The sequence below is a fragment of the Muscardinus avellanarius genome, assembly GCF_963383645.1.
Source record: "Muscardinus avellanarius genome assembly, chromosome: 8".
In the NCBI taxonomy this organism is placed as follows: Eukaryota; Metazoa; Chordata; class Mammalia; order Rodentia; family Gliridae; genus Muscardinus; species Muscardinus avellanarius.
In genome coordinates this window covers 86887864-86905816 of record NC_137794.1, presented here as the reverse complement: position 1 = coordinate 86905816, position 17953 = coordinate 86887864, and the positions used below count along the sequence as shown (strand labels likewise).

Below are 17953 nucleotides of genomic sequence, written 5' to 3'. Positions count from 1 at the left end.
ATTTTAATAATACCCCGTAGGAGGGAAAAACGACATACCTAAATGAGAAATAGTTTTATATTTCCCAAAAGGATATTTATTTTTAAGTTAAACATATTGATTTTAACCAGATATCCTATTTATTTGATTTTACAAAAGTGTCTCCCAATGAGCACTAGAGTGAATTATGAAACAGGAGTTTCACCCTAGAAACCTGGGCCACACAGAACTCAGAGAGCCTGGGGGTCCAATTTCTTTTGTTTGGAAATGAAGGTCTTCCATATCCATCCTTTTATATTCCAATGGTAATATTGCCTGTGGTTCTGCTTGTTTAGTTTCCTTGTTATTGAGTATCTGTTGAGTGCATATCATGCACTCCCTTTCCAGGCAGATACAAAGTGAACAAACAGCTCCATCCTTGGGGAGTATATAGATGGATGTGATATGTACATTGCATATGAAAATTTTTACTGTATTGCATTATATGAGAAATATGTGAATATACATATGTGTAGTGTGCACATATATGTATTTATGTGCATTCATTCCCTTTGGATTCTGGTTTATGCTTCTCAAAATACTTCCTTTTTAAAGAAAAGAGGAAAACACACACACACACTTCATAACTGTGACCTCATAAGCAACTTAGGAATCTAGGCCTAAATTGCTCCTAATAATAGAGATCATTCAAGCTTATATATCTGGAAGCACATAAAAATCTTAATTTCGATGTTAGAGGTTTTGATTTCACCTCCCAAACACAGATGAGTATAAACTGGCTTATACATTATTTACAGAGTATTTCAACTTCTAAAAATCATGATAATCACATTTAACACTATACAGTATGTGGAAAGACATACTGTCAGATAGTGTGAGATATATATGTATATATATTTGGTGGTACTGGGGTTCCTAGGAACCCTTCTACTTCCGGGCTACACTCCCAGACTTTTTTATTTGGAAACAGGGTCTCTTAAGCCAGTGTGGCTGGCTTCTAACCTGCGTGATCGTGATCCTCCTGTCTCCGCCTCCCAAGCGCAGGGATTACAAGCCTGCGCCACCACGCCTGGCATAGTGTGATATTTGTAAAAGACAAAGTAAACTTGTGAGCATCTTTGAAATGACATAAATCATTGCTCATATTTATTCTGATAGGGTTATAGAGAGATAAGGATTATGAATGACTCTTTTAATAACTGGGCTCTCGTCTTCAGAAAGCTCTTCTTTTCACCTATGGCAGAATGCCAGCTGAAGAGGTAAACAGAACGCCCTTATGTAAATACTGACCAAAATCTGGGCAAAAAGCATCGCAAAGAATGCCCAATTCTTTGGACCGAGGTGTAGGCTTTATTTTGCAGTTAAAGTTTTTTTTTTCCCCCAACAACTCTAAGAAACTAAAAATTTGGGCTCAATGTTATTCAAATGAGCTGAGTTATTTTAGAGTAGGATAATCTCTAAGATGAAACTAGAACTGAATTCTGCCTGTGCCCAAGGGTGCCCTTATTGGATGAAATAAACCACGCTTACCTCCGACATTGTTCTTGTAGGTGTTATATAATTCTTTTACTCTTCTGTAACGAAAAGCCAACTTCCTCATCCAGTCCACTCCTCCTCTCACACCTGTTGGCAAACAAAGGTTTGCACTACTTGCAGCTGCATGGAAGCCATCAGTTGCAAAACTGTAGGTACTGCAACACCCAAAATACATTAAAAAGAAATAAAAGAAATAATTACATGTGCAAAACTCCAGAGCTGAATTTCTGTTGGAAACAGGATACTGAAAGGCATGGCTTACCTTAAGTCCTGCCCATTATCATCCGAGGAAACATCGTCTATATGAACTTGATCGCATTCCTTAAAAAAAAAAAAACAAGAGCAATGTTTTCAAATGATGCTTGTCATCCCAGAGGTTGTCCCTTGCTCCATATGATCAGTTTGTGGCCAGAAGATGGCAGTATCTGCCCATCCACCCCATCGTCCCACGCTTGTTTAATTCTGCTGGGAAAGGCACCATTTCTACTTTCTAGGACATTTTTTTTTTCTAGAGTGTGACCAAAAAATGGGTCTGAATACCTATGGCATGAGGTTTTTTTGTAGGACGATTTTAAAAGTAAGTTTAATCTTAAAGTCACTGGTAAGAATTTTTCTTTTGAATCTTTGCAATTGTGTGTTTCCTTTCACTTGTGTTTCTGTTGTGCCTATGTAAGGAATGCTAATCTGAAGATACACAGGACTTGTAAGGTCTGAAAAAATCAAGGGTTTACTGTTATTATTTGCTTTTTATTTAATTTTAAATTTTTTTATTGGTGCAATTGTAGTGAGCATCAATAGAGGAGATGGATGGACCTCATATTACAGCTTTCCGTGAGATTTCGACATCTTGTCTTCTACTGGACCATGGATATTATATTTAAAGTCCTGGTTACTTAACACAGCAAAAAAGGATAACAACCAAAGAAGGGGACATTTCCTTTTCACTGGACTTTCCAGATTTTTAAACTGAAAAGAATATTTAGAAATAAGAAATAATGACACTATACTATCTCAAATGTACTATAAACTCACAAGGAAAATAAACTTGAGGAAAGTATACCCACATAATTGAACTGATTTAAAGTTTCACTGTGTGCCAAACAAACAGATACTTCTGGATTCTTTGATGTTTTAAGAGTTTTGTTCTAGCCGGGCTTTGTGGCACATGCCTGTAATACCAGTACTTGGTAAACTGAGACTGGAGGATCAAAGGTTCCAGGACAAACTCAGCAAGTAGTAAGTAGTGAGACTCTCATGAAACTAGCAAGATCCTGTTTCAAAATAAAAAATCAAATAAAGCTGGAATGTAGCAAAGAAATAGAATGCACCTGGGTTCAATCCCCAGTACAACATACACATACATACACACGTACACACATGTACACACACACACACACACACACACACACACACACCACAAAGCCTTCTATCTATTGCCTTCAAAATATTTTAAAAGTTCCAGTGAAATATTACATGACCTGAATGTAGAACTGGCTAGGGTGTTTCAAAAACCAAACCCTCAGAACAATAAATGCATAAAAATAATAAGTTATATTAGTAAATTAATAAATAAGTAACCTCAGAATATCTGGGGATTAGCCTTTGGAGTCTCTTTTTTTCTCCCTCGAGTTATTTTAATCAAAGTCACAAATTCTGACTATGTAGTACATATCATTCAAATGACATTGTACTTACTACTCAAAATCAATTTTTTGTGTGTGGTACTGGGGATGAAACCTAGGGGCATTGTACCTCCGAGGTACACCCCCAGCCCTAATTTTCAGTCTTATTTTTGAAACAGGGTCTCACTGAGTTGTGAAGGGCCTTGCTAAGTAGCTGAGGCTGTCCACAAATCTTCCAGTCTCCACCTCCTGAATGATAGAATTATAAATGTGCACCACCATGCCCAGCTCAAAATCAACTTTTTAAAAAAAATTCATAAACTGGGTATGGTGATGAATGCTTGTAATCTCAGCATTTGTGAGGTTGAGACTGAAGGATCACGGTTCATGGACAGCCTAGCTACTTTAAGTGAGGCCCATTGCAACTCAGTGAGACCCTATTTCAAAATAAAGAATAAAATATAGGGCTGGGGGTATAGCTCGGAGGTAAAAGCCCCCTGGGTTCCATATCCAGTACCGCAAAAAAAAAAAATCATTAAATTTGAATATCTGCCATAATAAGCAAAGCTTTTCAGCTACTATTCATATTCATTTATTATAGGGCATGGAAGTATTTGTAGTCCAATATTTGATGTCTATTCTCCAAAGCAAGAGTCCTGCTTCAGTTGACTCAGGCTTTCTTTAAAATATAAAATTCAGAGGCCAGCTGTGATAGCACACTTGTAATCCCAGTACTTGGGAGGCTGAAACAGGAGGATCACAGGTTCATGGCCAGCCTCAGCAATTTAGTAAGGTCTTCTACAACTTAGTGAGACCCTGTTTTAAAATAAAGAATAAAAAATAGGGCTGCGGGTGTAGAGTGAAGGTAGAATGCTCTAGAATACTAGAATCCCTAGTACCGCAAAATAAATAGGCAAACAAACAGACATACAAACAAACAAATAAACATATAAAATTCAGAGACAAGCCCAGTCAACACAACTGTGATCTGTCACTTGAAAATCTAAGTAAATATTATTTGAAAAGTTTACAAGGTTTACATAAATTATGGCTTTAGTAATATTTTATTTTATTTTATTTTATTTTATTTTATTATTTTGTTGTCCTGGCACTGAACTCAGCTTCATGCACACTCGGCAAATCACTGATCTAAATACACTTTCTACATACACTGTCTCCCCTTTTGGGCTCTTTGGTGATATTAGGGATTGAACTCTGGAGTACTCTGCCTCTGAGCTACACACTTAGCCCATTTTATTTTTATTTTGAAACAGGGTCTCACTAGTTGCCCAGGCTGGCATAGAATTTATGATCCTCTTGTCTCAGCCTCTGAAGTTGCTGGGATGACAGCCATGTGTTACTCTGCCTGGCTCCATCCCCTGCTTCTTTTATAATTAGATAAAAATAAAATAAAATTGAGATCTTAATAAATTTCCTAGGCTGTCCTCAAACTTGAGATTTTTCTGTGTTAGCCTCCTGAGAAGCTGGGATTACAAACATGAGCCACCATGTGTGGCTTAGTAATTTTCTTAATAAATCTCTACCTACACTTACAGGCCTAAAAATTCTCTGGAAGTGTTATTTCACTCAACAAAATATAACCCTAGTTAAAGAATAATCTGTCAGAGAATAATCAATCAATACCTCAATACCAAAAATTCATTCTTAAACGGCAGAAGTCTGGACAAATGAAAATTCTTGACTGGATTTCTTCAATTACTAAAATTTTCTAAGACAAAGTTATGGTGATAGAAAACAGTAATATTTTAGATGGTGAGGGCTTTAATAAGACACTTATTTTATATCAAGAGTGTCAGGGCTGGGTGTGGTAGTAGTACAAGAAGCCTGTTATTACAGTATTTGGAAGGCTGAGAGAGGAGGATTATAGATTCAAGGTTAGCTCCTGAAAATTAGTGAGACCCTGTTTCAAAATAAAAAATAGTCCTGGGAGTATAGTTTGAAAGTAGAATGCCCTTTGGCCCTCAGCACCAAAAAAAAAAAAAAAAAAAAAAAAAAAGAGCAAAGAGAATAGCCAGAGAAGAGCAGGTGCTAAGAAAGCTGCAGCTACAGAGACATTTAGAAAGCTTCTTCTCTTATTTTCCCCTATTTTCCCAGGAATTGATTGAAATAAGTGCAGGTTAAACTGTAACTAAAGTTCTTCTCATCAAAGGAAACTATCAATAACCTAAAGAGGAAGCCTACAGAATGGGAAAGGATCTTTACCAGCCATCATTCTGATAGGGGGCTAATATCCAGAGTATACAAAGAGCTCAAAAGGCTCTACACCAACAAAACAAACAACCCAATCAAGAAATGGGCAAATGAACTAAATAGACACTTCACAAAAGAAGAGATACAAAGGGCTAATAGATACATGAAAAGATGTTCTTCATCACTGGCCATCAGGGAGATGCAAATCAAAACTACACTGAGATTCCATCTAACCCCAGTGAGAGTAGCAAGCATAAAGAAATCAAACAACAACAAATGCTGGCGAGGATGTGGGGAAAGAGGAACTCTTTTACACTGTTGGTGGGAGTGCAAACTAGTTCAGGCACTATGGAGATCTGTGTGGAGATTCCTAAGAAAGGTGGGAATAGATCCACCATATGATCCAGCTATACCACTCCTGGGTATCTTTCCAAAAGGGTTGAATTCAGAGAAATACAGCAACATATGCATACCTATGTTCATAGCAGCACAATTTGTAATAGCCAAAATATGGATCCAACCCAGATCACCATCAACAGATGAATGGATAGCAAAACTGTGGGAAATACACACAATGGAATTCTATTCAGCCATAAAGAAGAACAAAATTATATCATTTGCAAGAAGATGGAAAGCCCTGGAAAGCATCATGTTAAGTGAGATCAGCCAAGCACAGAAGGAGAAGATACACATGTTTCCTCTAATATGCCCAAACTAGAAAACACAAAGGATACCAGTAGGACCCCAGATATTAGAGGGGAAATACTAGCTAAGTTTTAATGGAAAGATAGGAGAGGAGAAAGGCCGATCTTGATTAAGGAGCATCTTCACCTGAACATGTGTAAAATTATGAATAAGACATGGTTAACCTGGCCAACCATTGGTGGGGGGGGGGGAGAAAACGGGGGCGGGGGGGAGAGGGCACCAAATATAGTGTAAATGTATACTATTTATGTTCAATAAAAAAAAATTGTTAAAAAAAAAAGAAAAAAAAAAAACTGTAACTAAAGGAGGCATTGTGCTTCCAGAAAAATCTCAGGGGAAAGTACTATAGCCAGCAGTAGAAGCCCTTGAGCTGGGCTCTAGGGCAAAGAGATTTTACCAGTCTACATGAAAATTGGAAATGAAGTTTTCCCAAAACATGGGGCACCAAAGTGGTTCTAGATCACAGAATATCTCTTATTCATAGACGGTGATATTCCTAGAAAGTATGTGGAGTGAAATAAATCACTATCGAAATGGTATCGTCTGAAGCTGCTCCCTGAAATCTTTCCTCATGTAGATAATTTCCATCTTTTATGATAAACTAATGGCATCTAGAAAAGGGTAGGGTTTGTGAATTGCTTCGTTAAGCAGAAGCTATTTCTACATTTAATACCCTCTCATCTAACTTTTAGGAAAATTCCTCTGACATTTCAAGTATTAACTCACATGATTAATCTTTACATAGGTTGCCCAAAAATTCGTGTTTTACTCCTGAGGGCAAGAGTATATCAAACTTATTGGACTATGCACTCTATATTTGAAGTTATGTTTGAGGTTTTTCCAAATCTAACTTCTCTTTAAAATTATGCCTAGTTAACTATTCCTGTTGACTCTGGATGGTTGCCCGAAGATTACAGTCCACTCAAAGAAACTTGAACTTCAATTAGTTACATTTTTAGGAAAAGCTAAATAATTGTCCTTCGATTAGTTTTACTCCAAGAAACTATGCAAGAATTATCTTGATCCAAACTTAAAATATCTCAAAACATTATAGTGCTTTGGCTTTAACGAAGTTTAGTGGAAGACCTCAAACATTTGAAACAATTCTGGTGCTAATCTCCAATGCTTTGTCTTCTAAAGTGACCACAGAGTTGTCCCGATATTTTCCGGTTATAATCCACCACAGTCCTCTCTTGCTTTTGTGATCCCAAACTCCCTGATGCCTTTTATTTGAGATGTTATTCTAACTGAAATAACATTTTGATGAAACAGAGAGCGTTCTCTTCTTAGGGGCAGGAGGGTGAGCATTTGCCTTCTCTGCACTTGGACAGGATGAAGTGAAGTGTCTATTAGGATCTAAATTTGTGTCTTTTATGGTAGGAGAGTAGCAGCTGCCACTACATATGTTGCAGTAGCTATTAAAGCATTTAGGACTCAAATTAGATTTTAGGTTAAAAAAAGTCTGGGAGATTAAATATAGGAGGAAAAGCTATAATGAGCTAAGAGACTGTTGAGGAATCCTTCTCTTTGTCAGCAGAAGCAACAATACTTTAATTTCAGCTATGGAGCCTTCGCCTTCTATGTTTGTAACAGTTTTATGAAAATGAAAAATTGTATGAAATTAATGGTGGTGCTCAAATTCAAATGCAGAAGGATTTGGGATGTGTGTGCAACTCGGCTGAATGAGCCTGATGCCGCTGTCTAGGTATCCTCCCCATATAGACTGGTTCTCTCCTTAGGTCAGTAATAAAACTTGGGGGCTCCTTGAGCGCTTCATCTGGAGGTGTGAGTGTGTGTTTTTATGTGTATATGTAAAGAGTTGTGCGGTCAATTTATGTGCTGACTCAACTATTAATCAAGTACAGTAGTGTTCAGTAGCTAAGTTTTAAGGTTTAAGTCAAAGAGCATTTATATCACATCCTAAAACACATCCCAAAAAGGAGATTCAATATCAGTATTTTCTTAGTTACTATTACTGGTAACTGAGATTCTGTCGGATATTGAAATAACACAATTTTTTTTTTTTTTTTGCTGTACTGGGGATTGAACCCAGGTCATTCTACTTCTGAAATACACCCCAATCCCTATTTTTTACTCTTTATTTTGAAACAAGGTCTCACTAAGTCGTGGAGGGACCTCACCAAGTAGCTGAGGCTGGTCACAAACCTGTGACCCTCCTGTCTCAGCCTCCCAAGTACTGGGATTACAAGGTGCCTGGCTTAAAAAATGCATTTTGACATAGTCTCTAATCTGAAATAAAGAAGTCTTAAAACACCGCAGTTGACCATTACCTGGCTTACCAGTATTCATCTCAAAGTTTCTAAAGGTCTTTACGTGTTCCCCGCATGCTTTCACCTTCTCATTTTAGTGTTCTGCTAAAAATTGAGTAGTTAATTTATCTCATCTGGTTTCTAATGTTGCAATAAAAAAGCCAAAAGTTCACTTACTCTATGTCTTTCTAGTAAAAAGGAACTAAGCAAATGAGATAAACACTATAAAACTTGGGTAGAAGTACATAAAATTTACTTCTTACAGCTTTGACAGGATCCATTATCTGAAAATCTTCCTTATGGAATGAGTCTCATCTATATTAACCAAAAGGAAATTTACTTAAAAAGTTATCACTGTATAAAAAAATCAAGTTCCAAACACACTTACACACACACACACACACACACACACACACACACACACACACACACGCGCGCGCGCGCGCGAGTATACTGGATTGTAACAATTAGCAGGATTAATTTAAATAAGATTTAGAGATGTGATTATTAGTTCTTATGATCAAGAACTGAAAAACCTGCTTAGGAATATTGATCTTTCAGTTTTTCTAGTAAAGGGAAAAAAACCTCCTTAAACAGTCATTTTATCATCCAACAAAAACACTGACTTGCTGCAGAGAAAACAACAACAAATCTCTATGCCACTGTAGATTTTCGGCACACACATTTATGTTTTTAGTCTCAGCTCTCAAATATAACTAAATCTTGATTTAAGACCTTGACAATTTTTAAAACTTAAGTCACTCGCTAAAACCTGGCTGTTCTTTCCTACAAACTCCTTTTAATTTCAACATAGGATAGGGCAAAATATGAGTTGTGGTGCCAAATCTACGTCAACATCCCAGATTTAGTGCTTAGCTAGCGGGTCACCTTGGACATGACTTTCATGATGTAGATGGTTTCTCTTTTGTAAATATAATGCACACATTTCTTTCAAAATATCATTAACTTATTAGTGGAAAATCCAGCATAAAATGTCTAGAACAAGGTGAGGAGAAGTAATAATAACATTCTTCTCCATTTGTAATGTGACTATATATACATCATGAGGTCATGAGATAAAAAATTAACTTCAGTATGTCCTTTTTAAAAAAGAAAGAGAAATCTCTCTTTTGGTATAGTTATACTTGCCCATAAAATACTCCTGCCAGGTGCCTATAATACGTAAGTCATTTTAAATTGTCTTCTAGATATCTAATGACACAGATCATTAGCATGCCGATTATATTCCTATTACAGCACATATAGCTACTCCGAAGTTATTTTTTCTTGTGTTTTTTCATTTTTACTCTCTCTTCTTCTGTTTGCTATTTGGACACTATTACCAGTTGAGGCTTACAATGAAAAATCAAATTTGAGAAAAGGGAAGATAAATGCACTCAAAGGCATCAAGTGTGCTATATAAATAGCCCTAGCCCTGTGTTATCCAGAAGGAAAGGAAATGGAGAATAATGAATTCTAAAGATAGGCTTCAGATTAGCTGCAAAATTCAGTGATCCATGCTATAACAACGGAAGGCATCTTTGAGCGCTGTTTGGTGATAACGTAAATAGTCTCCTGGTTAGTAACCAGAAGAGGCACCTGATCTCACAGGTGCAAAGTGAGTATGCTTGAGATACTACAGCAACCATGAGCAGTATGTGGGGATGTCTGGTATGGGACAGCAAAGCAGGCCATCTCCTCTTCTAAGACATTTCAGGTATCAAGATGAGCTAGTACCTATGTATTATTCATAAAAAACAATTTTACTTTCTGTTCATATGTGTATATGCAATTTTCCCTCTTGTCAAGACCTTTATGGTTCCTTTGAGCAAGTATCCACCTGACAGTTTTCTCAATATGAGCCACATATATAAAACCATCTAAGAGTTTTAGCATTGGAAACTATTCCTATCTTTTAAAATTCTACGCTTGTAATCCCCGCGCTTGGGAGGCTGAGACAGGAGGATCACACAGGTTCGAAGCCAGCCTCAGCTACTTAGTGAGGCTCTCAGCAACCTAGTGAGACCCTGTTTCCAAATAAAATAGAAAATAGGTCTGGGAGTATAGCCCGGAGGTAGAAAGCCTCTGGGTTCCACCCAAGTACCACCAAAAATAAATAAATAAATAAATAAATAAATAAATAAAAATTCTTACCTCTAAGTCATTAAAAAACAAATGTGTATCAGCAAGATTAAATATCATTTCCTCCATTCGAAGTCCCAGGGTTACAGCCATGGGGGGATCCTGGAAAGAAATTGTGCACATAATGAGATAAATTTTTCAGAAACCATAATTACTATTAAAATATTTTAAGTGCATATTGTTGTTGGGGATGGGGAGGAATAAACTGTATAAACTTTTCACAAACAATTTTTTAAAAGCCCCAAATTTGGAGGGGAGAATACAGAGAAGTGGTGACTGCATAAAAATGTAGTTAGATAGAAGGTAAAAGTTCCAATGTTCAATAAACTGTATAGTAAAGTGACTATACTTAATAATTACTTATTATAGCTTTTTTTTTGTGGTACTGGGGGTGGAACCCAGGGGCTTTTCTACCTCCGGGCTATACTCCCAGACATTTTTTATACTTTATTTGGAAACAGGGTATCATGAAGTTGCTGAGAGCCTCATGCAGCAGCTGAGGCTGGCTTCGAACCTATGCGATCTTCCTATTTCGGCCTCCAAAGAACTGGGATTACAAGCGTGCGCCACCACGCCAGCCCCTTCTTCCATAAAAATATATATTGAGAGCCAGGCGTGGTGGCGCACGCTTGTAATCCCCACGCTTGGGAGGCGGAGACAGGAGGATCGCGCAGGTTGGAAGCCAGCCACACTTGCTTAAGAGACCCTGTTTCCAAATAAAAATATAAAAATAGGTCTGGAAGTGTAGCCCGGAGGTAGAAGGGTTTCCAGGAACCCCATTACCACCAAAAAAATAATAGATAGATAGATAGATAGATAGATGGGTAGATAGATAGAATTCTATGTCATGACTGAATTGGTATAATGGCAAAAATGTGAATATTAAATATTGAAACCTCAAAAAAGAGCTAAGAGAAAGGATTTTTAATGTTTCTAACAAGAAGAAATGATAAATGTTTGCAATGATGGATTTATCACTATATATCTTATACATGTACTGAAATACTTTGTACTCCCAATACATGTACAAATACTATGTGTCAGAAATGTTTAAAATCGTGTATATACAAAACAAGTTATCCAAAAAAGTACCTTTCCAAAGGGTTAGAAAATACCACATATACAGATACTCTTATAAATTTACAGGAATCTATATACATGTAGAGATGACTTAGGATACATTTTCATTTAAAGCTGTATGATCAGGAGAGGAGGAAGCTATCTAATGAGTGCATATAACACAGTTTATATACACTACATGGAAAGTCTTTTAGAGAAAGGTATTTAGCTGGGGTACTCAAAAAATGCTATGGCACCAAATTAAAAAGCTTCTTTACAGCAAAGAAAACAAGAGTCTGAAGAGACAGCCTAAAAAATAGGAGAAAATCTTTATCAGCTTCTCTTCTGATAAAGGACAATATCTAGAATATAAAAAACTCAGAAAACATAACACCCAAAAGAAACAAACAACCCAATTTAGAAAAATGAATAAAGATTTAATAGATACTCCAGAAAAGAAGAAATACAAATGGCCAATAAATATATAACGAAATGTTCAACATGACTAGCATGGTTAGGGAAATGCAAATCCAAAGTACACTGAGATCCCATCTAACTCTAGTTAGAATGACATTCATTAAGAATATATCAGTGGGGGTGCACGCTTGTAATCTCAGCACTTGGGAGGCTGAGACAGGAGGATCGTGGTTCGCAGACAGCCTCAGCTACTTAGTGAGGCCCTTTGCAACTCAGTGAGACCTGTTTCAAAATAAAGAATAAAATAAATAAAATATAGGGCTGGGGTGTAGCTTGGAGGTAGAATACCCCTGGATTCTATCTTCAGTACTGCAAAAATAAATAAATAAATAAAAATAAAAAATAGGGCTGGGGTATACCCTGGAGGTAGAATACCCCTGGGTTCCACCCCCAGTATAGCATATATGTATATCAATAATAAATGCTGGTGAGGATATGAGGAAATAAGAATTTTTTTTGGTGGTGGTACTAGGAGTGGAGCCCAGAGCTTTTCTACCACTGGGCTATACTTCCAGATCTATTTTATATTTTATTTGGAAACAGGGTCTCACTAGTTTGCTGAGAGCCTCACTAAGTAGATGAGACTGGCTTAGACCCTGTTTGATCCTTCTGTCTCAGCCTCCCAAGCGCTGGATTACAAGTGTGGGCCACCATGCCCGGCTGAAATAGGAACTCTTATACATTGCTGGTAGAATTGTAAATTAGAACAATCACTATGGAGATCAGTATTCTTCAAAAGACTAGGAATGAAACCACCATATAATCCAGCTGTACTATTCCTTGGTATCTTTTTTTTTTTGGTGGTACTGGGGTTCCTGGAAGCCCTTTTACCTCCAGGTTACACTCCCAGACCTATTTTTACATTTTTATTTGGAAACAGGGTGTCCTAAGCCAGCACGCACAGCTGGCTTCGAACCTGTGTGATCCTCCTGTCCCTGCCTCCCAAGCGCGGGGATTACAAGTGTGCGCCACCACGCCCAGCTACCTTGGTATCTTTTTTAAGAAATTAAAGTCAGAAGGCTAAAGCAATACATGCAGACCCATGTTAATAGCCACACTCTTCACAAGAGCTAAATTATGGAATCAACCAAGGTGTCTATCAATAAATGAATGAGTAAAGAAAATGTGATATATGCTATATTATCTATATATACACCATATATGCTATATTATCTATATCTATCTATGTACACCATGGAGTTTTTGCTCAGCCATTAAAAAGAACAAAATTATGTGATTTTCAGGAAAATATGTGAGACTAGAGAATATTTTGCTGAGATCAGCCAGTCTCACAAAGTCGAGTGTCATATGTTTTCTCTTATATGTAGAAACTAGACAGAAAATGGCAAGCAAACGAGACTTCAGGAAAATGAAGAAAGAGACCAGAAAGGGGCTGGGGTGGAAGGTGGTAGAAATAGGATCACTGAGGAAGAACAGTTCAGATAACATTGTGTCCATGTATGAAGGTATCACTACCAATCTCCCAAACACGTGTAAAGAGGAAGGGAAAATGCAGAGAGAAATACACTATGTGATATGCACACATACGAACACACCACTTTGGATCGACGACAAAGAATTACAATGCACTAATAAAAGTATAAAAAAAAACAAAACAAACTATTGAAAAGAGAAAAGGACTTCTCTTTAATGGTGACAATCAGAACTAGGCAATGGAGAATCAACTGGTCAAATGAAGTTGGTAGGACTTGAGCAAATATTAGTTCTTTAAGGTGGGGTGAGTAGAATGGCAGAGGGTGGTGCAGCTGCCACTCAACTATGAATTGCATCTTTATCAACAGGGTATTGGGAGTCTCCATCCGACTACATGGATAGTTTGGTCCAAGCTGCCTTTTACTGGGGTTGAAAAAGGAAGAAGAGAAGATAACTGAAAGAGTATTCATTCACTAAATGTAATTCAAGCAGAAAACACATACTGTTAGAAACTTAAGGAAAGTAAAGGGGTTAGTGAGGAGTCAGAATGACTCAATTTTTGTTTACAGTAACCAAGATCTTAAAGAGCAGCAAGAAGCTGAAAATCAGGACCAGAGCTGTTACTTTACCATGATTAACTGCAGCTGAAGGCCTGGCATCAGGCGATGTAAAACTTTTGAAAGTAAGGAGAGCTTAGGGATAAGGGGAGGAAAATAATTCACGCGCAAGCGTTGTGATAAAATATCAAAGTATGAACAATCTCTAAAGGAGAGCAGCTACAGGTGTGAATCTGGAGATAGCAAAAAAAAAAAAAAAAAAGAAAGAAAACCTGAAAGGGACAAATCCTTAGAACTTGAGACCAGACGGATATTAGCAAGGAGAAGAATATGGTTTTGAATAAAGCTGATGAGTCTAGAAGGTCACTATTAGTCTTGGCTGAGAAGTTATTTTGGAAGACCTCAGGATGATTTGGGTTGAGTGGCTGGGCCAGGAGCCAGACTACAGGGATTTGAGAGAAGAGAACTAAATTTGTGTTTTCAACATCCTAATAAATAGCACTTTAAAAAATGTATTTTAACTAGGGGAAATAGAATGGTAACAACTTCAAAATTCTTGAAGTGCTGTGTGCATGTATGTCACTATCACTGTGAAATACATTATGATGTGGGATTATAATGCACCAATAAAAGTACATAAAAAAGAACATGCAACCCAGGACAGGCCAATGGAAATTTCTCTACACCTCTAACTTAATTCCATTTGCAAATAGAAGTCCTTCATCATTCTATACCTGCAAAAAACAATTTCCCCCTGTACTTCCTCCCACAATGCTTTGAGGGGAAACTTCTAGAATGTAAACACACTGGAAGTGTCATCACTTGTATTCTGAGGCCATTAAAACCTGGAGAATAGGAATTGCATGCCAAGAAAAAATACTTGAGGCCTAAGGGGTCACTGAAGGGTGTAGAACAAAGCCCAGACTTGATACAGGAAAAGATGGAAATAAGACAGTAATAGATTTCAACATACTTCTCTTACTATTAATATCTCTTTAGTGGATACTTTTGTGGATTTTTACAAATATTCTCACTTCTCAAAAACAATGTTGATGGTTCACATAATTGATGGCATCCTGATATTCTGTCCTTTAGGCACCTAGGTAATACTGCCAGATTCATCTGTTTTGCCTTTAGTGACAGGGAAATATACCCAAAGGTCAATTTAGTTCTTTCTTATGAAAATATTCATTAAAAATAAAGACAAAATATTAAATTGCCCTTTGTATTGAAGTAGTTCCAGAATCCTAAAGGACACCTTGCTCTGTGTCCTTCAAGTATACAATTCTTATTTTCTTTTTTGTTGTTATTGAAAGAAATTTCCTGAAACTAATCTTAAAATTTTAAAATATATTTTTATTGGTGCATTGTAGTCTCACATATTAATGTAATTCAGAGTGATGAGGACATACATATTTTTTCTTTTATTTTTCTATTAAAATTTTTTATTGCTAGTCTGTCTCTTTTTTTTTGTGGGAGGAGGTGAGCTTTGGCTAGGCAGAGGACACAGAAAACTTGCAAATATTCTGCTTTGTCACAGACCCATGAACAAAACATCTACAGAAATATCAGGAAAATCAAATGTAATTATAGCATGAAAACATATAATTCCATTAGTGACGGTCTCTGCTTTTGAGGAATGTTCACTGATGCAAGACAATAAAACCGAGCTCCACACTACCCTGTTATGTTTCTGAAGATTCCTGCCCTCAAGATATATATTTCAGATGGGGGTTCAGAAATATCTTATTTAAAAGGCTCTCCTTTTGGAGGCCAGGTCAGTTAAACTCTTACCCCATGATTTGCCGTTTTTGCTTTCTTACGTTTTCAATGAGATTACCAGATTTCTCCTGTTCATTCCTCACATTCTTAACATTTATGGATCAGATTTATGGGGATGAGAGGAAACATACCATTCCTCTTTGATTGTTACTTTCATCGATTCCATGATTCTGAACTTCAGGACTCTTTAGGCTACCCAAGCAGTGATAGGAAAAGTCATGAAGAATGCATTTTGTGTATCTGATAAGCATGCGAACAAACATACTTCTCCTAAAAGATGCAAGGTCCCTCCAACAAGCAAGCACAGCATATGGTCTGATGAGAGCTGCACTTGAGTTTTCCACTGGAATGCAACCCCAGGCCACTGGAAGGGCTGCTCGTTTGTTTTTCAAGCTGTGGTGATTCTGTGTCACACACTCCATTACAGCTGGGACTTAGTAAGCATTTGGGCAAATTCCCATTTGTCAACTGGGTACATTTAGGTTTGAGGTTGTCAGAGTGTGAACTAGCCATGTTTTTCTAAGGTGACCAGAGAGCAAGGACATTGAAAGGGAGGTGCTTTGTCAGCCATGCCAAAGGCTTGGCACAGAGAGGCCAGGGACCCGCAGGCCAGGCACCTAAAAGAACCATGCCTATCAGAGGTGCCGATCTTATTTCTAAGAGAACATCTGGTAAGGGACAACTTTCAAATACCTACTTTTACTTTTTGATTTTTTTTTCTGGCTTACTAAGTCACTGGGACAGCTAATCCTATGTTAGCAGATTACAGTGTCATATTTTTCCAGCAAAATTACTCACACATCTACAAATTCAAGGGAGATCCCAACTGTGCATCTGGTGGGTGTAGCTTTACGATGTCCTGTGATACTGGGTACCTCTGCCTCTCCACACTGCTGTGAAGGAATTGCCAGGGCCTGCAGACTCTCTGCTTTATCAGGCATTTGAGAATGAAACATACTCCTGGATGGAGCCCAAGTTTTATACAGCTATGTTTGCTCATTTTCATTAGATGTTTATAGAATTATGGTCACCTTATGAATCAAGAGTTGCTGCTTTTTTCCTCCTTTAACTGGAGTGAGTGTTGAGTTTAGGATCTCAAATGAAGTGATAGCAAAAACTTGGATAGAGAAAAAGAGTGGGGTAATAAAGGCACTAGCAGGGATTTGTGGAAGCTCTGATACACATAATAGTTCCAAAAAGGTTCAAAGTGTCCACAACAGAGTTTAATATGGAACAAGCTGAACTTTTGCCAACTTGCTCTGTGTACAGCTTTATCAAAATATTGAAAGTATTCCCAAGGCATTTTACTGAAGAGAGAGAGAGAGAGAGAGAGAGAGAGAGAGAGAGAGAGAGAGAGAGAGAGAGAGAGAAAGAAATCAGAAAAAAAAAATAGCTCTTGGCCTTTAAATGTGTGATTCTAAGCCAGATGTTACCAGTGTACAACCAAGTCAGGATCAACTACGGCACTTCTTTAAATCAAAATACTAACGCCTATTAGCCATGTTAGCACAGAGCATAAATTGGAGCCAGACTGTCTGTCTATGGGCCTCTGCCCTGTGTTGAGCCATCAGCTGGAATTCCTCCTCTAGGGACACACTGTAAAAATATCTCAGGAGAGGCAGCAATTATGCATTTTTAAAGAAACAGAGGACTTTTTTTTTAAGACCTCAAGCTCTTGGAACAGTTATTCTTTTGGGACCCAAAGCACATTTGTAGGCTTGTACAAACAGAGAGATGAGTAAGCTCATCACAGAGAAAACCAGACAACTGGACTCTACAAACTAAGGTAGAAGGCAGTCACTCCTGTTTTTTTGTGTTTTTGTTTTTGTTTTTAGAATACATGAATTATTTTAATCAGTGGTAAGGGATGAAATAAACTCAGTCATGGATCTGAGGGGAAGTTTTGCAATTGAAATATTTGTCTATGATGACTAGATAGTGGATTTAAGAGTTCTTAGGGAGAATTGGAAAATGGCTTCAAGAACATTACTTTATTCACCATATATTTATTGAGTGCCTATATACTATGTTTGAGGCATGTTCAAATTGTGGGCAGAGAACAGAGAACAAAAAATGCAGAGACTCTTATAATAATATAAATAATATATTATGTATATTATTTATAAATGATATAAACCTAAAAGGGTTTATATTATTACTGGATGAAATGTCTGATAAA

The 17953-nt window shown here is 37.3% G+C and overlaps 1 protein-coding gene across 8 annotated transcripts in view; it reads right to left on the bottom strand.

Annotated features, from left to right (window-relative positions):
* The window catches only part of EYA4 (EYA transcriptional coactivator and phosphatase 4), a gene marked incomplete at both ends in the record, with an annotated part of 249408 nt that overhangs the window by 11622 nt on the left and 219833 nt on the right, over window positions 1-17953 (bottom strand). For all 8 annotated transcript variants that reach the window (XM_080700211.1, XM_080700213.1, XM_080700212.1 and 5 more), the window contains 3 exons: window positions 1510-1670; window positions 1778-1836; window positions 10478-10567. In XM_080700211.1, coding sequence (XP_080556337.1) covers window positions 1510-1670; window positions 1778-1836; window positions 10478-10567 — 310 coding nt within the window. The remainder of the gene's footprint in view (window positions 1-1509; window positions 1671-1777; window positions 1837-10477; window positions 10568-17953) is intronic.